At 41.2% G+C, this 22483-nt stretch overlaps 2 protein-coding genes across 2 annotated transcripts; both read left to right on the forward strand.

Annotated features, from left to right (window-relative positions):
• The first annotated feature begins 965 nt into the window (after window positions 1–965).
• mapk11 (mitogen-activated protein kinase 11) lies at window positions 966–16496 on the forward strand. Its single transcript, XM_083935595.1, has 12 exons — window positions 966–1191; window positions 7614–7743; window positions 7850–7908; window positions 8137–8248; window positions 9600–9629; window positions 10240–10287; window positions 10379–10493; window positions 10584–10655; window positions 11539–11618; window positions 11845–11923; window positions 12119–12292; window positions 13694–16496. The coding sequence occupies exons 1-12, from the start codon at window positions 1079–1081 to the stop codon at window positions 13765–13767; spliced, it is 1086 nt and encodes a 361-aa protein (XP_083791721.1). The 5' UTR covers window positions 966–1078; the 3' UTR covers window positions 13768–16496.
• A 992-nt stretch (window positions 16497–17488) lies between these two features.
• mapk12b (mitogen-activated protein kinase 12b) lies at window positions 17489–22230 on the forward strand (the record flags this gene model as incomplete). Its single annotated transcript, XM_083935235.1, has 12 exons — window positions 17489–17607; window positions 18477–18606; window positions 18735–18793; window positions 18881–18992; window positions 19161–19190; window positions 19711–19758; window positions 19851–19965; window positions 20038–20109; window positions 20289–20368; window positions 20549–20627; window positions 20709–20882; window positions 22115–22230. The coding sequence occupies 12 exons, from the start codon at window positions 17489–17491 to the stop codon at window positions 22177–22179; spliced, it is 1083 nt and encodes a 360-aa protein (XP_083791361.1). The 3' UTR covers window positions 22180–22230.
• Window positions 22231–22483: the final 253 nt, after the last annotated feature.

Here is a 22483-nt window from a genome sequence, read left to right on the forward strand (position 1 = left end):
TTATATCGTTATCAGAGATAAACGTCGATAATCGTGACTTAACGTTCGAGGATATCGTGGAGACATTTAGCTGGCTAACGCTAACTTTAGCTAGCGCTCGCGAAATTATCCAGTTATTAGGCTCGATATTATTTGGGACAATAATAAATTATTTTTTTGTAATTCAATAAAACAGTATATTTTCTAACCGTAGCCTGGCAGGTCTTTCAGGTGGATGGATTGGACCGAGTTACCGGTGACCGATGGACCGCAGGTGAGCGCCTCCATGGGGCGGTAATGCTGCGTTCACTGACAACAGGAGATGTGGGGAATGGAAACGGCTAAAGAGCTCGGGCGTGTGTAGTAAAACAGTAGTTTACAGCCATGCATGGGGTATATAATCATCTCATTTGAGCAGTAGCCTGTTGAGTATTTACCACAGAAGACATTTTTAAAGATGTAAGCATAAACAATATAAATGTGCCCTAGTTTATTTCCTGTTGCAGTGTATGTGAATTGCATCAGCTGACAGGAAGTTAACAAGGACCACAGCTGTTGCCTAGCAATGGAATTCCATTAAAAAGGTCTATACATGCAAAAGAGGAGAATGCAAGTCCTCATTGGAGAGTTCATTAGGGTACATAATAATAATAATAATAATAATAATAATAATAATAATAATAATACAAATAATAACAATAATAATACGATTAATAATACTAATACTAACAATAATAATATACAATATTTTGTTATCTCGTTATTATTGCTTATTTTGCTTTTTGACAATAGCCTCATGGAGGGGTGGAGGGTGTGTGTGTGTGTGTGTGTGTGTGTGTGTGTGTAAGAGAGAGAGAGAGAGAGAGATAGAGATAGAGAGACATAGAGAGGGGGGGAGAGAGAGAGAGAGAGACTGAGAGAGAGAGAGAGGCTGTCACTGCTCGGTGCTGTCTGTGTGTGCAACAGCAGCTCGTCTCAGGCAGCAGACGGCGGCCATCGCCTCCGGTCCCATTTACCGTTTTTTCTCCGTTTATTTCCCTTCCCTCCCCCCTTTTCTGTTTTTGCTGTCTCCTTTCTTTTCTGTAGCCGGCTCGGAGAAATGTCCGCCAGACCAGGATTTTACCGGCAGGAGCTGAACAAGACTGTGTGGGAGGTTCCGGAGCGGTACCAGAACCTGACTCCGGTGGGCTCCGGAGCCTACGGCTCGGTGTGGTGAGTGTTTGTGCATGTGTGTGTGTGTGTGTGTTTGTGTGTGTGTGTGTGTGTGTGTGTGTGTGTGTGTGTGTGTGTGTAGGGCGAGTGGAGGGGCGAGGCTGCACAGCCACAACATTCACAGTATGTTGGTCATGATGCATCAGCACGTATCCTATACGCGTCAGCTGCGTCGGGGTGAAGCAGCTTGTCTGGGGTTTATTGTTGTCATTATTGTTATTTCCGGCGTATTAGTATCATCCAAACGCCTTGCCCGCCTCCGGATCAATAGTATAGGAGAAGAACATAATATGATAACAGTCTATCATTTCTATATTTCAATAGGCTGATGAATAGGATCTATGGTTATTGCTGTAGACTTGTTTCATCCCACAGCCAATTGTCTGCTATTTCTTACATGTGTGGAGGGGAATTAAAGAATGAGACAACATTAGACCCCCCCCCCCACACACACACACACACACACAGTAGTATAGTGGGTCTCTAATCCCACATCTGGAAAGGTAAAGTCTGGGCCCAGCTGCTCTCTGCATATCAGCAGCTGCACTCATCTTCATCATTTCATATATATCATACACCAGCACACTCATCTGCCTCTCTGTAGGCTACCTCTGCATGGATTCAGACATTTCCATTAGCAACATGCAATTGCTTCAATTTTGTACCAATTTCGTATCAGCTAGTGGGATCAGGTTGCCATGGCAATGTGTCATAACCACCTCCAACAGTCAATATTAATTAGGCTGTTAAAGCAGGCTGTCAGTTACCTAAGGGGAGAAGGGTTTATGTGACTGATCCTAATACAATAATCACACATCTAAAACATTAATAAAATGTTAAAGCTTTTCTACGCATCATTGCATGTTGTCAGCTCCCTGACGGCAATGAGAAGTAACTGAAGAGGTCTGCAAATCTTCCAGTATTGATTGTTCCTTGGCACCTGGGCCAAACATTGAACTATGGAGGGACAAGAGCAAACATTTTTTTTAAGAATCATTGCTTATCCTATAAATTCAATCTTTGCCCTCGGACAGCACATCTTGCAACTCCAAATCTTGTGATGCGTTGTTCCAAGAGGATCAGAAAGGCAGAACATTTTAACATAGGTGAGTCCAAATTTCTCCAGATGTAGGACTCACTCTGTTTTAGAGACAGTTTGGAATTGATTTGTTGTTTTTTCTTGTTTTTCTTTTTTAGGGGGGGGGGGTTCCTCTGTGTAGGCAAAAAAAGTATCCTTAACTGACACTTAGAATTTGGTCTTCTAGGCTGAATTTACTGCATCCTGTTCTCACTTTATCAGACCTTTGTGTCTCAGTAGGATAGCATCACCCTCCTACCACCTAACTGGGACATTGCCATTCATTTTGGATTTCTGCACTGTACTATGTCATGATATGAAACTCATATGCTGGCCTGTGCATTGTCTTCCTGCCTGTATCCTCAGAAAGGAGGTTTTATCTGACAGCTGACTTCCTATCAAGTCGGATTCTAATTAAGACACTGTCTGAATAAGAATGTCTGTTGGAGCACCACGCTAGGATTCAGGCTCCCACAGGAGTATTTTGTGCGTAAACATCTTGCCGATACTGCAGCTTTATAGCCCAGAACAGCACAACAGTAAAAATGTAGAGACTTGGATGAAGACTTTGCTTTTTTAGCTGTTTCATTCCACCTCAGCAAGATGATACGCATGGGAACATCGGAGGAGGAAACTAAGGTTTTTTGCAAACACATGTGCAGTGTTATCAAAGCATCCATTCAATGGTACACGATGCTTGTCTTTGTTGACAGAAAAAATATTGCCAATAGCAATGTGGCAATCACATTTGCAGTATGAGCTCTAGAGGTGTAGTCAATTGATTTAAACAGGGAAACCTCAATGTCTGATATTTATAATAAATTGCTCTGAATAGGTCTTTCTAGAACCTCTCAGATTTTATAAAAGGATTATGAATAGGACTATTTTCCTTAGATTGAGTAGAGTCTTTTTATAGCCCCCTTGATGAGAAATTAGTGTTGAGCGTGTGTTGAGCATGTGTCGAGGGTGTGCAGGACAGTGGTGGACTAAAGGTTAGAGAAGCAATTGATGATTCAGAGGTGAGATGATAAATCTGGCCCCCATTTCTGATGTGGTTGTAGTGGGCAGCTTCTGGGTGCCAATGTGACAAGGATGTTCCTATAAAAGAGCGGCTTCCTCTCAGTGGAGGCTCTGGTAGTGATGAATAAGGGCCATGTTTAATGTGTCTGGCTTGTGTGGAATTACCAGAAGAACTTGATGTGGTAGACACAGATTAGAGGATTATCAGGTGTTTTTCCCCCTCCTATCATATTATATGCGCCGCACATTGTGAACTGTTATATTTCTCAAAGCATCATATAAACAGTACGTAAGTGTGAATGATGGCGCTGGTGAAATGCCTACACTTTGCTAAAACTCTTTCTTAAATTATAAACACACAGACACACACACACACACAAAGGACATTCCTCCACACACCGCCCCAGCATTGCTATGCATTGTTAATGTCGATCTCCAGCCATTGTCAGTGACTTTCTCGTGGCAAGACTTGATGATTAGAAACTGGCTGGGGGGGGATGGGCGTTCAGAACACGACATATGCATGCGTGTGTGCACTGTGATGGGGGTTTGCGATAGTCCCACAGTCTACCTCTTGAGATGCACAGTGAAATAGCTCTCATCCGTTATCTCTCGGTGAACCCTCTTGAGACTGCAGGCCTGGGGTCAAGGATCTGTAAGGCTCATATTATCCATTAAAGAGATGAAGAACTTATACCCCCATCGCCCATGGGAGAGGGTGAACCGAAAGACGTAGAGTTTAGAAAGAGGAAGGTACAGTATATGTAAGGGAGTATATTAGATGGTAAGGCTGCAAAGCAAAGACACAAGAGGGTGAAGCATCGGAATACAAAGCTCATTCAATAATTAAACACGCAGCGCGTCTTGAATTCTGATCGGTCATGAGATAAAAAGTTTGGAGGACTGAACACTGTCACATCCCTAGCCTAATCCAGACTCACTGTCTTCTCAAGTTGCCTACTGTAAGAATCCTAATCCCATTGAATATTGTCTGTCATGTTTCTGCTTCTTGAGGCAAAAAGTGGGCCAATTTTGGACCGGCCCGAGACTGAACATCAAGTGAGAATATGCACAAAGCCGATCAAGGCTGCTTTCATTCCATGTCACCATATGTAGCATCTGTTCGGTAAAGCAGAACGTTGGCACGAAGCCTCTCATTTGGATGATTATAAATAAAACATGAGTGCTTCATTTTCTTCTGTCAGATTTGTTGTCTGCGCTTGTCAGATGGTCAATGGAAATGTGATAAACCGAGCAGGAAACGAGATTGGGTTTCTGATTTGTTGCTGATCTTGTTTGGGTAGTGGTTATCATGTGACTGCATTGCAATTTTAAAGACACAGATCTGCATCCGTAGCTGCAACAATAGAGAATCCATATGTGCAAGTGTGTGTGTATATTTGGAGGTATAGTGCCTGAAGAAATTCGTTTTTTAAATGTTGGGAAGTGCATTCATCCGCATTCTTGCAGAGAGTTAGATGAGAAGCTCAACGTGATGCTGTGAAGTCTGTCCATTCATCATGGAAGAATAGCAGACAGTTATTAGCATAGCTTTGCATAAAGACTGAACACATGAGGAAACAGCAAACCTAGCTCACTGTCTTCACAAGTCACTGTATGTGGTGAAGAAATAGTCCCCCACAACCTCGCTGTAAAATAGTAAATTGTCCTTTTAACACATCTTTTTTGTATGATTTAGACAAATGATATATAATTCATGAGCTTTACGCTAAAAACACACAAAGCAGTAGTATCATTTCCGCAATCGTTTTTTTTTTTATTCCTAACATAAAAGGCTGGAAGGCATGTTCTTGTGTTTCAAGTGGGAAGAAAGTCTCTGTAAACATAAGTCAACATGTTACAGAAATCACAGGACTGGACTGGATGCCGGTATTATCTGGCTGCACTTTGCCCCCAAAAGTTCAACTATCCCCAACTTCTAGTTTGGCTGCCGCAGCCTTTTATCTGACTTTGCGTGGAAGCTGCACTTCGCGTGTGTTCAGTGTTCGAGGTGATGAAAAATGGATATCGCTTCTTTCGGACAGAGCGATGCTAGCAGATCCCCTGTTTCTAGCCTTTGTTCTAAGCTAAGCTAACGGGCTGGTAGCCTAATATTCAGCAAACATATGAGTGGTATCTTCTCATCTAACTCTTAGCTCCTGGACAATAATATTTATCATTTCCTTGTATTTGCAAGAGCCAATACCCGCCCCCCATCTTTAATACTGTATATGCAAATCATATAGTTTTTCCTCTTGATTTAATCAGAATGACTCTCATGAACTGATAAGATCAGAAAAAAACACATTTTCTCTGAGGATAAATAGTATACTTGATCCATCATACATTGGATATAAGCTGCCCCTTCCCCCTCTTCCTTATTGAAAGCGGCGGTGCATTAAGAGCTCAGATAGAAAAAAAACAATACTGAGACAAAAGAAGAGGGGAGAAATCGATGTCTTGGCTGGGATGTGTGTCCTGGCAGCAGTGCAGTTATATCCATGTATGGAAGATGGCAGAGAGGAAGGTATGTGTGAGGCACTGAGGCCTGGTTTATGTCAGAGACAGATGAGACTGGCTGCTGTCCTGGCTTAAGCCCGGCGGGGACATCCGGACTGACAGCAGGTGATTACAAGACACATGGACGACCACAGCCATGCAAGAGGGTGGTTTATTCATGCATGTAAGCATTACAGGTCACCGTGAAATGATACAGTAATATTTCCAGCGAGTTTCATCATTCACGTGGAAGAAACAGGATATGGTTTTACTCTCTCCTATCACATCCTGCACCTGCTGTGAAATTTAGTTTCGCAGGTTTTTAGGAAAATAGAAATGTAAGGTTTTAAAGCTTTCTAGCACAGTCACCAAACATCATTCGAGGAGAGATCCATTGGTGAAGAGTCAGTTTACGTACCCACCGGAGAGTAAACAGGTCGAAGGGCTGAGGGAAAAAAATTGGGTTTGAGGGAGCAGGTGTGACTAATTTGTCTTCACCCTAACATAGCTGAATATTACGCGTCAAGTATTCTAAAAAGCTGCCAAACAAGGTGGTCTGTGAAATGTGGGTGAGTTAGTTCTACACACACAGTATAAACCATCATCACTTCTCCGTCTGTCTTATTCTACTTTAAATGTCCACTTTCTTTCCAGTCAGTGTTTCACTTCTTGCTTTTTGCTGTATTTCTGCAGTGCGGCGCAGTATTTCACAATCCTCACCCATGTTTCCTTCCTGTTTGTCTGCTCCGCTCTCTGTTGGCTGTATTATTGCGAGTGTTGAAAAGACGCTGGCACCACAAAGGCAGTGGCATCAGAAGCAGCAGAGCTGGGCGTTCGATATGTGGAATGACATTTCCATTTCAAAAGAGGCAGATGAAATAAACCACTGCACTTTTAAAATATCTGACATCCTCACTTCTCTTGTTCCACCACATCCTCTTTCACCATCTCCTTCTCTCTTTGCAGTAGTCAGTCAGTCTCTTTCCCTCAACCGTTTATCGCTATACACATACTAGTATTAAACTGTAGTTAGGCAGCTTGGAAATACGAGGGATTAAAGACTGGACACGGGGAACTGGTTAGCTTTCACTGGGAGACAATGTGCTGATTTAGCTTGGTTTAGCATAAAGACAGGAAATGGGGAAACAGCTAGCCTCCTTTCCAAAAGTTACAAAATCAGAGAAAGCAACAATCAAGAATATTGTCATGCACATTCAAGGGCATCTCTAGATATCTGAAACTGAAGCAGGCTCTAGCTTAATGTTGACTGAATATAGTGTGATTATGTGTGATATTGGTGTCACATGAAACTAGACAATCAAAAGAATTCAACGGTACCAACATGTCATGCTAGCTTGTCAGAAAACACGAGCAAAATTGTTTTTTTCACTTTGAATTTTGTACAGATTAAACAAAGGACACATAACATGGTGCTAACTAAGCTTTAAGGGGGGTAGTAGGTGGATTGTGTTACCCTTGGAATGAGCCAGGCTGTCTTTTTTCCAGTTTCCAGTCTTTATGCTAAGCTAAGCTAACCATCTCTTAGCAGTAGCATCATATTCAAAGGACAGACATGATAATGGCATCGATATTATATTCTGACTCTTGGCAAAAAAGCAGGTTTCCAAACATGTTAAACTATTACTTTAGAAAGGTTTTAGGCCGATGTTATTTTGTTATTTAATTTTTTGCTGTTTGTCGAATTTGCATTTTTAGGGCTGATTAACAAAATGAATGCAATATGGATTTAACAATTCAGATGTGTTGAAGTACATTCGGAAAACAAAGTTTTTAATATTTATTTCTCTCTGTTTCCTCTCTCTAGTTCGGCGTATGATGTCGTCTCGCGGCAGAAGGTTGCCGTGAAGAAACTGTCGAGGCCTTTTCAGTCTCTGATCCACAGTCGCCGCTCGTACCGGGAACTCAGGCTGCTCAAGCACATGAAACATGAGAATGTTAGTGCGCCTCGTGATAATATCCAGAGACAGACAGACTCAGCTCTCTGCATGTTTCTGCTCTGTTATTGATCAGCTCGTCTTCTCTCTGTCTCTGTCTCTGCAGGTAATAGGGCTGCTGGACGTCTTCACACCTGCTGCAACGTTAGAGGACTTCAATGAACTGTACATTTTCATCCTTTCTTGTTTACTACAAGCTACACAACTGTCAACCTTTCAACCAAAAATGCAATGATTCTGTTATTAGAGGGCAGGGTGGTGTTGGTAGAGGCGATCCTAGGGGATTACAGGCTTGTAGAGATGTCTTATGGTTGCCATGGCAGCATCACTATGTTCTCCTCTAACTGAGATATCCCAACCCCCCATCAAATCATACACTCTTCCCTTTTCCAGCTACCTGGTGACTAACCTTATGGGTGCAGACCTCAATAACATCGTCAAATTTCAGAGGTTGTCTGACGAGCATGTGCAGTTCTTGATTTACCAGCTTCTCCGTGGCCTCAAGGTAATTTACAGCATTATGATACCCCTGCTATGTCATACATACATAATATATGAGTTAGCATGCAGATAGTATACCAACGATTCCCAACCGTTTTTGTCTGTTGTACCCCCACAGCCCTGAGAGATAAACTCAAGTAGGCTACCCCCTCCATTGACCCTGTTCCAAATGTCTTCATTTGAATTGAATATTGTTACAATATTTTTATGTCATACAATCGAACTATCAACGTTGAGGTTGCTATAGTAATATTCGTCATTCAAATCATTCACGATCACGATTTTCAACTGTTTTTGTTCATTACTTAAGCTAATTCTACTGTTTGTCCATTCATTTTAGCGAACGATTTTAACTGTTTGTTCATTAGTTAAGCTATTTCTACTGTTTGTCCATTCATTTTAGCCAACGATTTCAACTATTCGTTCAATACTTTATGCTATTTCTACTGTTTGTTCATTACTTTTTGCTATTTCATCTGTTTGTCCATTAATTTTAGCTAACTATTTCATCTGTTGGTCCATTACTTTTAGCTAACTATTTCATCTATTTGTCCATTACCTTTAGCTAACTATTTCATCTATTTGTCCATTACCTTTAGCTAACTATTTCATCTGTTTGTCCATTACCTTTAGCTAACTATTTCATCTGTTTGTCCATTACTTTTAGCTAACTATTTCATCTGTTTTCCCATTACTTTTAGCTAACTATTTCATCTATTTGTCCATTACCTTTAGCTAACTATTTCATCTGTTTTCCCATTACTTTTAGCTAACTATTTCATCTGTTTTCCCATTACTTTTAGCTAACTATTTCATCTGTTTTCCCATTACTTTTAGCTAACTATTTCATCTGTTTGTCCATTACTTTTAGCTAACTATTTCATCTGTTTTCCCATTACTTTTAGCTGTCTAATTCAACCATGTAGCCATTACATTTACCTAACTTTTTTAACTATAACATTTAGATAACTTTAGACTTCTCTCATGTGCTTTCTAGTTTTCTCAAGCTCTCCACCACAACAATGTATGGATTTACAAAAAAAATCTAAAAAATCTTAATTTCTATCTATCTATCTAGTTTGGAAACCACAGTCTACATGGCACAAACACTCCCTATATTTATATTGAGTTTGGCGTTCTGTTACTCTTTGTGGATTCTGTCCAAAGCTCACACTGAATCAGTCCAGCAGCCGGCAGGGCCGTCTGTTCAACCTTCACGGTTACCACAGGACAGACAAAAGCAGTCTCCTTTTAGGCAGGGGCTAATATGGTGACTGCACTGGTGACCCCTGTCTCCCTTTATGTCTTTCTCTCTTCCCCCATCCTCCTGCCCTGCCCCTCCGCCTGTCGGACAGTACATCCATTCAGCGGGATTGATCCACAGAGTGAGTGACTTCTCTTGTCCTACTTGTAATTTTTGAACATCAAGTTTGAAAAAATACGACAGTGCTTGCTTATAATAAAAGACACCTCTTAACCTAATTATTCTAGATATCTTATGGACAATTTCATACACATTTCTACACAGTTCAGCCTTACATTTTTGGGGGCGAATCTTTTTTGGGAAGCCCTTGGATATGCACTAGTCTTTATGATACATAAGCACATCATGTTTGTGAGGGGCACCTTGCATTTCAATCTTTAAAAATGATTGAAGCCTTTTATTAGGATAATAAATTGATGATAAACAACTGTGTTTTAATTCTAAATGACATTTGTACATTAAAACAGTTTATCCAGAATGAGTGGATATTTATTTATGAAATCAAAAAGTACAGGAATGGCTTTTTTTAGGTCACCAAGTCATAGTTGTGTTTTTGATTGGTGCTGTTTAGATAAAGCTCTATGACTGTGCTCTATAGTGTAGAAATGCAGTGAAAATGGCCGTACTATTATTTCTTATTACTGTTATAGTCATATGCATCCCTCTCTGTGCAGATACAGCCTCATTCTAATCATGTTTCTCACCTCCTCCTCTTTTACTATCTTCCTCAGGACCTCAAGCCAAGTAATGTGGCAGTAAATGAGGACTGCGAGCTGAGGGTAAAGCTGTCCTTCAGTTTAAAAATGATGAATCCTTCACCCCAACCTGTTAACTTCATCCATTAAAAAAAAACATCTCCCTGTCCTACAGATCCTTGACTTTGGACTGGCCAGACAGACAGACGATGAGATGACGGGGTACGTGGCGACTCGCTGGTATCGAGCGCCAGAGATCATGCTGAACTGGATGCACTACAATCAGAACGGTGAGATGCCATTAAACTGACCATTTATTAAGTTTTCTTTTTCAGAAGCAAACTCATTAAATGATTAAACCTCTGGTGTTTCTGTTCCAGTTGATATTTGGTCAGTGGGATGCATTATGGGAGAGCTGCTGAAAGGAAAGGTCCTTTTTCCTGGCACTGACTGTATCCTTTATCACCATGGCAAGAGTCCACTACAATTTGCAGCTTTTTTTTTTTCTCCCTCTGAGCATCAACCTTCCATTACCTCCTTAATGTGCTCTGTGGATGCAGACCTCTTGTGGATTTGCATTACAATTACAATGGGCCTTTCTGAAGGGGAGGTGCGTCAACCTCAGAGAGAAGTGGGGAATGAATAGGAGCGATCACAAAGGGCTGAATTAGCTCCGTTGTTGTACTCCGTGTCTAAGAGCAGTGCTAAAACAAATTTGATTTACTGATCTTTGTGTGTTGTGGGACACAGAACTCTCAGCAGTGCTCAGCAAGAAGAGTTTCTCAGTTATGATTCGCTATGTGATGAGTCAACATCCCTTAAATGTCCCATATTATGCTCACGTGTAGGTTCATACTTGTATTTTGGGTTTCTAACAGAAAGTGTTTACATGGTTTAGTGTTATAAAAACATATTATTTTTTTCATCCTGTCTGTCTGAACACACCTGTATTCACCCTCTGTCTGAAACACTCCGTTATAGTGCCTGTCTCTTTAAGGGCCCCCCTCCTGAATTGGTCAGGGTTTACAGGTCTCCTGCATTTGTGCTCTTGGAGTCTCTGCACCATCACTGCAGCCGAGGAATGACTGTAACAAAGCACTGTAGCAGCACTTTCTACATATATATATAGTACAGTTGTGACATCACAAATGAACAGAAATCCTGACGCCTTGTTTAAAGGCACAGTTTCTGAATATGGGCTGTGTGCATTTCTCTGTGGATTGAGTGGATTGATACTTTCGTGGTATTTTCTATAGCACCTCAACCTTATAAGTAACAACGATGTGAAAATCTCACTTCTTACAATATGGGACCTTTAACTGCTCCTGCACCAAGATATTGACCAGCTGAAGAGGATCATGGAGGTGGTTGGGACTCCAACACCCGACTTGTTAAAGAAGATCTGCTCTGAACACGTGAGAAAAGGACGAATGAATAGAGTGATTGGGGAAAAGAATCTGTTCTGCACACACTGTAATGTAACTTCTATCAACGCAGGCAGTCTGTTGTAATTGATTAGTCTTTCCATTGACAATGCTGTTGATTGAGAAGTCAATATGTGTAAGTGTTGGGGTGATTGATCACTAACAAATCATCCACATCGCCACATGCCATGAGTTGAACCCTGGTCTCTATTTGCAGGCACAGAAGTACATCCAGTCTCTGCCCTTCATGCCCCAGCAGGACCTGGAAAAGATATTTAAAGGAGCAAATCCACTAGGTGGGTGATGCTCCGAAGATTGGATTATAAACCTCTGAAATTCAATTGGAAGGCTCTGAGAGGATGCTAAAGCTCAAGTTGTTCTGTTCATATTGCAAATGAGTGATTCAGTTATACAGATTTGGCCCGTGGGGTTTAAACTTGTTTCCAACCTACTCATGTCCCACTTTCACCTCTCACCTCTGTCTCTGTTAGCTGTTGATCTACTCAAGCGCATGTTGGTTCTGGACTGTGACGGCAGGATCTCGGCCAGCGAGGCTCTGTCCCACCCTTACTTCTCACAGTACCACGATCCAGATGACGAGCCAGAGGCCCCGCCTTACGACCAAACGCTGGAGAGTAAAGACCGAACTCTAGAAGAATGGAAAGGTAAAGCTTTCATTTGAAAGTAGAATACATGATTTAAAACAGCTAACAGTGGATAGCACAATAAAACACTTATGTCACTTCAAATGTGTTTGTAGCTCAAACGTGTCATTTTAAAATGTCAAAATATTGTCTATTTCCCAGTTTCCTTCAAAATAATGCTCTCACTTGTATTTTAGAGGGGCAGTTTTTGTTTTCTAGAGAAGGAAGTTGCACACATCGATGCCACAGAACCATCAAGCTGTAAAGCTTTTAACACCGGAGATTATGCATTCTTGATGATGATTGCATGGTTGTTGCAGGAATGCTGACCACACCACCAAAGTAATATTTGAGATATTCAGAGAGAGCACAATGAATACCAATACGTTAGTTCAGCAGGCATTGAAATACCCCAAAGTGAGTTATGGTGGATTTTTTTGTTGTTGCATGGTTTGCATACTAATTTTGAGTTTCTTTAAAAGACCAGTATATCAAGCACAATTATAATGGCACTGAATAAAAGCTTGCACCAGAGGACTCTTGGTTTATATATGAAAGAACCCTGTGTTGCTGAACTTCAAGGAAGTTTAAGGCTGCATCCACGCTACTACATTTCGGGTAAAACACGTATCTTTTGCTAAGTTTATGCCTCGTGTGGAGCCCTAAAACGGAGACTTTGAAATGCTGTTAGGCCCGTTTTAGTTTGAAAACTATGGGGTTGCATTTAAGTCTGGACACGCAGAAACAGAGACTTTTGGAAACAATGATGCCTGACAACACCCATGTCAGTGAGTCTTGTCAGTTAGATATGCTGACATCCTTCTTGTCGGTGCTCCTTTCCCTTTGCCATAGCTTCCTCCTGTGATGAATAATGCTCCTGGTACTGCTCTAATATTTTATGTCCCCACATTTGCTTTGCAACGACTCCCAATCTAGGTTTTCATCCTCTGTTACTGCCTTATAGTCATGGGATACTTTCAGTAACACTTCCACTTCATCGTCAGTCCAAGCAAATAAATCTCTTTCTTTATTCTTACTTTTCACCATTGATGTTCTTCCGCCAAAGTATTTTCTGTATTTTCAATTAATACTCCCCTGGTTTTTAGCCACAGAGTAACGTTAGACAATCTGCTTACAGTTTACAGTGGCACGTGCATGCCCAGTGTATGCAAATTGGTCATGTGATATATATTCAGGCGTGTTAATATGGGTTATTTTTGATACAGATCTATAACACTTGTGTGTAAGGAGATGGTTTTAGTCTTGAAATGCCATTTTAGAATGAAAATGTAGTTGTGTGGATAAGGTTTAGGTTTTTTTTCCACCCTAGCAGATTTATTCCTCACCCCTTGTTTACATAAATCTAAATCAGCACTTCTAACATGTTTTCCTTTCCTGTATTTCTGTCTCGTGTGTGCATAGAGTTGGTGTTTGAAGAGGTAAACAGCATCAAAGCATCCGGCAGCAAGACTGATAGCCTTCAGGCGGAGCAGTAAGCTTTTTCTACTCTGCCCTCAACCTTACCCTGAAGAAGGACCACGTACTCAATGACTGGGACTGTGGCAAGCCAACTTAAGAAATCTCAGCATTCCCTCTGCTCAGCATGACTGTGTTTGATGGCCTGGTCATGAGAGTATTTGAGCAAGAGGGCAGGACGGTCTCCACAGCATCAGATGCACACATTGAAATCACAGGGAGCATTTTAGAATCTAATAGAAGGAGATTTCCAGTCCAGAAAGTTGCTTCCTCTTATGTTTCCGCTCAGTGAGGGTGAAATGAGGAACCATCCACCTCGGCTGCGTCAAGGGATCGCAGAGGACGTGAGGATTCATACGAGGGAGCAATTTTACGGAACTGAACTCTGTTTACAGGCTGATAGAAAGGTATCGAAGGAAAAAAAAAACGCACACTAGGATTTCCAAAGCAATGGCGGAGTGCCGTCTCGCCCCTCATTATGACAAATGCCGTAAGCAGTCTCTGCTTTCATATATGAAATTCACGTTTAAAGGCTTGCAGCAACGCCACATCATGTCACAGAGCAGCTTCGAATTTTGCCTGCATATTACTGCATGATTTTTGTGCATTTTATTACTACAGCATATTACTGGTATTGTATTTTATAACCATTAAGACTGCTTATTGCATCTGCCACACTGCAGTAAAAGCAGCCTGAGGGTCAGAGATAGGCATTACCAGGAAATGTGACCAACTGTTTCATTATTCTTTTAATAATTTCCGTGCAGTAAAAAAATAAAAAATAGAATTATACAAAAGCAAACAAAATGTACTGTTCGTCCTCAGATAAGTCATTCTCCCCCTGCTTACAAAGTAGTAAACACCAACTGTGCTATTAATTAGCAAGGCAATTAATATATGCCAAAGCCAGATAAGAATGACCGTGTTGCAGGTCTGTGTTTACAGTGCGACCTCACTTCTCATATACAGTTTCCGCTGATGGCTGATTTCTGATCACCTGCTGGCTTTGGCAGCACTCCATCAGGTTTCCAAACAGCCCCAGTTTGTGTTTACAATAATTAAGATTACGGGCATTTTGTAAACTGTAAAAAACCATGCTGGAAAATAATATATTACCCAGTTTCAAGTCACGACAGGTCATACACTCCAGGCTGATGATTCTAATAAAGCGTTCAGATTTAGTTGCCTGTGGAAACCAGGGAGCTCATTAGTGATCTTTAATGTTTCCTCATCTTCTTTTTTGTTTTCATGATGCTTGACTGTTATAATGAAAACAATGCAGAGTGTACACATTCATTAGTGACCACAGTAGCACTGCGGTTCATAACTTATTGCAACACCAGAACACCCTCACGGGTAACTTTTGTATAAACAGCATGAGCTCAATGCAGACACATTGTGTCATTCTTCTTGCAGCCGACTGGAGTTTTAGTTCTACAAACTTTTTGCTGAGGTAGAAATCTGCTTGTGTTAAACCACAGTGTGCAGAGGCAGCGGACCACAGATTGCTCAAGGTCAGTGAAAATGTCAAGAGGTAAAAGAGGACAACGCTGATATTATGAAATGTAGTGCTCTGATACTCCATGAAAAAAATACAGTGCATTTAATGCATCTAGTGTAATCAGATAACAATCTGATCATTTAAATGGATACACCTCGACATAAATAAATGCATTTTCACACATACATTTGCATTCATAAAGAGTAAAACCTCCAGTGTTGTGGTTTGTCCACATTTGAGTTAAGTGGATGGTTCATTGACTGATGTCAGTTGACATTTTTTGGATATAAAAGGCTCAAAAATCAGGAACACATAAGTCCAGTTCATATCTGACTGCTAAATATCCATAAATGTAATCCAGGTTAAATGTCAGAATGGATAGAAATTGGAAACTAATAAATACTTTCTCTAGGTTAGTTACCTGACCTTCTAATGCAAGCTAGGTTAAAACTGATGCTAGCTTGTAGCTCTTTAGTTATCATAAAGAGCTACAAGCTAGCTTAAATTTTAACCTAGCTAACAAGCTAGGTTGTAAGATAGCCTACTGTAGTATAGGCCTACACGTTGTTCGAACTTCCCAACTGAGGTTTCATTTGCTTCATATATGAGATTAACAGCAGAAATATAAGAAAGCCTAGCTAGATTAAAATCAATTGTATTTGAATGTAGCACTATGGTTTGGTGTGTTTCTTCATGCAAGTGGTTCTTTCGCTTGTCCCGCTCAAGTCTAACCAAACTAACAAGATTATTTCTTCCTCAGAGAAACCTTAGCTCGCTACAACTATTAATTTACTATTAATTAATCCGTTTTCGTGAGCAAAAGAAAGGAAAACTTCTATTAACATGTCCCTATAATGGTTCACATTGGTGTACTACATAACCTTTTGTGACAGCGGTCCATTAACACTGGGTGCACAATGTTGATTTTACAGTCCAAATGAATCAAAGCTGTCTGTGTCAGTCAAAGCGTGTTAGAGCTCTGAATGTCAAAGTGTTACGTGCTCATGTGGATATTGTATATGTGGTGGATTTTCAATAGCAGACTGCAAATCGAATGTATATACTGTATGCATATGTGCGTGTGTTACAAGTTAGAAGTGTCTTTTGAATACATGGTGGCATGTGATTCAATGGTAGCCTTGAGTTTCAAATCACTGAACTGGATGTCAACTTCAAATGATTCAGATGATTTTTCTCATTCATCGTCAACGGGTAACATAACTTGGCAGGTCTTGGCTTCCACGGAATAAACACAGTTCTGTTTACTCTGTTTGTCACTTTGCTTTCTTTTTAGCCCATCCCTTGTTGGAATTAAGGGAACTAGTTGTTGTGTGAATCGTGTATTTGTGGCAACAGTTTGGGAAAGGCCCTTTCCTGGAGCCTGAAGCGAGTTTAATAAAGAAACAGTTATTCCAGTCTGCTGAGGAGGAACATGACTTCCCTTTACAGGGCCCTGACGTCATCCCTTACCGCAAACCGGGCCTTAACCAGCTAGGTTCCAAAAACTTGTAGATAAGCCTTCCAAGAGTGGAGGCCTTCATAGCAGCATATTGACACCTATGGTATGTGGTGAGATGTTCAATAATTACTTATGGGAACATAAACTTGGATGTCCACATATAGAATAGAACAGAATAACATAGTATAGTATTGTACCACTAGATAGAAAATAACAATAATGCCATCAAGAACAGTAGAGTACCGCATAGTAGGGGGTTAAGAAGTATAACATAGTGTTCAGTTTTTTCAATGAGTTTCTATAATGATAATTAATGCAAAGTTACATGCTTTGTTTTATTATTATTACAGAAACATTATCAGGATAATTCAAAAGTATTAGAGGGGTACTTTAACCTTAGGGGTGGACAGATGTGTTGTGGCTTTTCCCCCACAATAGACACACCCATAGACTGCCCTGGGCGACCAGGAGCTACGAATAACAATGTGTGTGTGTGTGTGTGTGTGTGTGTGTGTGTGTGTGTGTGTGTGTGTGTGTGTGTGTGTGTGTGTGTGTGTGTGTGTGTGTGTGTGTGTTGGGGGTGTAACTGCGACCCTGCGCTCAAGTGATCCGCTGTTTCATCTGGAGGAATTTGCGCCGCACCAGACCCTTCTCTGCGGGACGGACTGCGCGTCTTGGGCGTTTGAACATAAAATTAAAAGAAATCTCAGTTTATTCGCATGCGAGGAGGGAGCGGACCCACACACACATATCCCGACCTCAGCCTTATAGTTGTTTGGGTATGGCTGTGCGGTCCAGGACGGGATACTACCGGCAGGAGGTAAATAGAACCGTGTGGGAGGTTCCAGAAAGGTACCGGGACCTGAAGCAGGTCGGGACAGGAGCATATGGGACCGTGTGGTGAGTTCAAATATCAACTTTACAGCTCAGGGGAGTAACCTGTTGATTTAACTCTGTTGTCGGCGATCAGCTGATTTGGAACCAGGGTTTAATGCCATCTCGTGTCTATTCAAAGTACTTACCAAAATGCATTCTCATCCAAAACAACCTGTTCTTTTGGGTTTTCACTGTTTTCATTTGCATGATTACAGATGCACTACAGACGTGGCCCTGTCTAAGTATTTAGTAGGCAAGTAAAGTAAACATAGAATACAGATTTATAAAGAAATAACAAGAAACTGGACCCTTTTCCCAGCGCAAAACATAGTAAAGTCTGTCTAAATAACTCAACGAGCCACTGATAGCCACTCATTTTACTCTCGATGTTGACCTCCGTGCTTTTACTTTTACTTGAGAACCCTATTCTATAATATTCCTGCAGCAGCACTATACCGCTTGTGTGGGGTATGTTGGTCAGCAGTCTCTCCACAGCTGGCTCTGCAGGGCCTCTCTTTGCATTGTGTTGTATGGATGAGGGTCAACAAAGAAAACCACCCCCCAGTGTCATTGTTGGAAGAAGTCAAAGACTCTGAATTAAGTGTATAGAATGCACCGCCTCATTGTCTTCAATCCCAAACAGAACTTTTTTCCACAGCAGACATTGTGGCTCATCATAGCCAGAAAGGCACAGGTGTAATTAATCTTATTAATGAGGCACTGTCCTATTTAGACACCATTAATTACACCGGATTTCCTTATAGACGTGTGAGGTCAAAAACATCTACATGGATGAAACTTTGGTACAATAATTGAGTTTTTAGAGGCGATGTTTGGCCTGTTCAGACTTCCCTTGGACTTATACAATACACCTCTGTATTTGTCTGTTTCAGTTCAGCATGGGACCGCCGGATGGGGACTCAGGTGGCCATCAAGAAACTTCATCGGCCCTTCCAGTCCAAACTTTTTGCCAAAAGGGCGTACAGGGAGTTGCGACTCCTCAAACACATGAAGCATGAAAATGTAAGACTGCTCTCCACACAGAAATGATAAAAGAATGAATGGGACTGCATCTACACTGCAGCCTAAAAATCATGACTAAATGTTTATTTGGATCAGATTTTAGTTGTGCTTTTATATCCCCTTAACAGGTAATTGGGCTGTTGGATGTTTTCACTGCTGAGATCTCATTGGACCGCTTGCGTGACTTGTAAGTTTCCTGTGTGTTCCATGTGTGCTGATTATAAAACGGGGTGTTGCCGCTGTAGTGATTCCACTCCTCCTCTCTTGTCCTCAGTTACCTGGTGATGCCGTTCATGGGCACCGATCTGGGCAAGCTGATGAAGCTGGAGAGACTATCGGAGGACAGAGTGCAGTTCCTCGTCTATCAGATGCTGAAAGGACTGAAGGTGAACACCCCAGCACAGATTCATGCATTTTACTCATTACCTTTACAGCATCCCCACAGTATCTGTCAGATGACATATCACGTTTGCTTCAGTGTTATTAATTACGTCATACACTATTTTTAAGAAAGTCGAGCCTAAGTTGTTGTCCGTGTCTCCTCTCTCCCCCAGTATATCCACTCTGCAGGGATCATCCACAGGGTATGTGCACTTTGACCCTTCCGACTATGAGCTTTGGGGGTGGGGCACTTGCTCTTTTTCACACTCAACCCCATTTATCCCGATTCCCACGCAGGGAGCTTGTATTTTGAAGACAGAATGATATGCTGTCTATTTAATTTTATCATTGAAATGTGCCCAGATACATCTCTCTTTGACGTTACCCACCCAGTTTACTATTATTACATAAAGTATTTTAGTTCCAATAAAAATTGTATGGATTATCTTGAAAATTTGAGTTGTTCATGTTCATACTAAATGGCTGGATTTATCTTATTGTTGCCAGCCCTGGAACAGGCAGCAGTCTTCCCGTCAGGGATACAAAGTTCTTATGTATCCTTAAGTGGGCCTCAGGAAGCACAACATCTTGATCAGTATTATTTATCATTATGAAATGATATTGTTTCCTCCTTCAAAACATGAAAAAATGACAAACAAATGGCTTCTGATGACTTCTGTCACTTATTTGATCCCCTTTGTGTCACATTTCTGTTTCCCACAGGACCTTAAACCTGGAAATTTAGCCATTAACCCAGACTGTGAGCTAAAGGTACTCTTGAATTTACATGAAGCCCAGTATGATTATCCCATACATCTACAGATTTACATGTTACATTTCTGCCTTTTTCTTCCCTGCTTAAGATTCTTGATTTTGGCCTGGCGAGGCAGGCAGACGCAGAAATGACAGGCTACGTTGTAACGCGCTGGTACCGGGCGCCCGAGGTTATCCTCAACTGGATGCACTACACACAAACTGGTAAATTCTCTTCACAGACCTGTTTCTTAACCCAGATTCAATGCGGAAGCTGATGTTTGCTCTCTGTTGCAGTGGATATTTGGTCGGCGGGTTGTATTATGGCAGAGATGCTGCTGGGGAAGCCGCTGTTCAAAGGAAGTGATCGTATCCTTAAATGTCATCAACGCTGGCTTGGTATTGTCTTGCACAAGCTGAAAGATATTACTGTCTTATATAATATGTCAGCTGTCCTTCTAAACTAACCAATGAAATCCCTCAGTAAAGACAAATAGGTGTCATTTAATTCCATGCAACAGTTAACACTTGACCATAGCTACTGCCAGACCTGGACCAGCTCAGAGAAATCATGAAGATTACAGGAACTCCAGCTGCTGACTTTGTTGTAAAGCTACAGAGCCAAGATGTAAGTCGTACCCAAGACACTGGCTGTAAAGTTGAAAGAGAAGAAATATGATACTTTTTGCAATGGTCAATATAAAAGTATCAGAAACCAAATGATCCATACCTGACATCTCTCTGATGTTTGAAAATCCTTTAGCACAGCAACGTTTGTCATTCTTCTCTCCACTGACTCTCTCAACAGGCCAAAAACTACATCAGAAGTCTACCAAAAGTGCCAAAGAAAGATTTGCACTCTCTTTTCTCCAAAGCTAGCTCAAATGGTATGTGAAGATCTCTATTCTCCAGTTTACCCAGGTGTTAAGTCTGTAACGCTAACCTTGACATGTACATCTACAACGCAGCGGTGTGTGTCCTGGAAAAGATGCTGCTCCTGGACCCTGAGCAGCGGGTGAGTGCCTCCGAAGCACTCGACCTGCCGTTCTTCAGCGAGTTCAGAGACACCGAGGAGGAGACTGAGGCGCTGCCTTATGATCAGACCATGGACAACACAGACCTGCAGCTGGATCAGTGGAAACGTAAGAGGGGTGGGAGAGCCTGGTTTAGATTTATTGTTGCATTAATCAATATTTTAATATAAACGATGGATAGACAGGCCAGGGTTACATAAACACAAATATAAGTGTTTCAAAACAAAAATGATCTCTGCCCACACAAGCGTTTTAGCTTTATATCAGAAATAATTTCCGTCCATTTTAACACACCTGAAATTGCATGACCATTAGCATACTTTTGGCATGCGTGTGCAGGAAGTAGATTGTCTCATGGTACTCTGCGGTTGAAAATCATGGATGTACAATTTCAAAGTACTAAGGAGAAGAACAACAAAGGTGAAAAGTAAGACCAGCGATGAGGTGGAACTGTTACTGAAAGTATGAGACGGTAACAGTGGTGGAGAATATAGATTGCGAGCCGTTGTAACGCAAATACAGTGACATATTAAAGAGGTACCGGAGCATTATCCATCGCAAGACGAAGACATGGCAAAGGGAAAAGAGCATCCACAAAAGAAGGATGAAATCACAGGTCTGTCTGCCTACCTAACTGACATGACTGACTGACGTGGGTGTCTGTGTAATTGTTACCAAAGGACTCCCTTTCCGCTTGCCCAGACTTGAACACAACTCCGCAGTTTTCAAACTAAAACGGGCTCAGCAGCGTTTCAAAGTCCGTTTTAGGGGCTTGGACAGCTGGAGTAGTGTGGTAATAATGATAGTAGTGAGGCGTAAACATAGCAAAAGATATGCGTTGTTTAAAGACAAATGTAGTAGTATGGATGTAGCATAAATGAAATGTGAAAGGTGTTGCTTTGATGTACTTCTGTACTTCCCCGTAGCTCTACGGAGTGTTTCATCCTGTGTTAGCTAAGTGTTCTGTAATTGTAATGTTCTCTCTCACTGCTCTCACTGCTCTCATGATCCTTGCTTGCTTCACTCTGCTTCAAAAGACATTTCATTTTCTCAATGTTCAGGTCAGGTTAGGTCAAGTGTCAGGTCAAGTGTTCAGTGTTGTTACGGTACCTAATGTGTGCCAGAGGAGGCCGCTGACGGTCTTAGATTGTACTTGATGCTTCTTTTACAGTAACATGTAATAGTACACAGAAGGGGCCATCTATTATATGTACAGAAAAATGCAGTTTTGTGACAGAAAAGATGAAGGTGTTGAACTTGTGAAAGTACGTTTGTAGGACCATGGACCAGCCATGATTTCGAATGGATGATGCATAATCCTGTCTTTTGTGTTTGTGCAGGTCACACTTTCACAGAGATACTGACCTTCAGGCCGCCCAGGGACTCCAGAGAGACGTCACTTTAAGAGCACACACAGTGTGCACACATGCACACCTGCACCCACCAATATTTTCCTGTTGACATTGTGGTTTTTTTGTTGTAATAGATATTACAAGTGTATTAAAGGTTTTGCTTTTAATAAATGTGATTTCCTCAAGTGCTAAGACTTTTAATTCAAACTGTAACAGCTTCCCTAAAGCCAGTCTATCCATTATACAGCAGGTTTCTTTTATTTGTTTGCAATTGATCATTTATAATGATAATGGACAAGTGTCTGGAACTAATGAATAGTGAATAATAATTAATTAATACCATTTTTTTTTTTAATT

The sequence above is a fragment of the Echiichthys vipera genome (assembly GCF_963691815.1).
Source record: "Echiichthys vipera genome assembly, chromosome: 20".
Lineage (NCBI taxonomy): Eukaryota > Metazoa > Chordata > Actinopteri > Perciformes > Trachinidae > Echiichthys > Echiichthys vipera.

Excerpts from the sequence above, each read along its gene's own strand:
- mapk11 (XM_083935595.1), top strand. The coding sequence starts at position 1,079 with ATGTCCGCCAGACCAGGATTTTACCGGCAGGAGCTGAACAAGACTGTG. Across the intron at positions 1,192-7,613 it reads GGAGCCTACGGCTCGGTGTG|TTCGGCGTATGATGTCGTCT; the intron begins GTGAGTGTTTGT and ends TCCTCTCTCTAG. Across the intron at positions 7,909-8,136 it reads TTAGAGGACTTCAATGAACT|CTACCTGGTGACTAACCTTA; the intron begins GTACATTTTCAT and ends TCCCTTTTCCAG.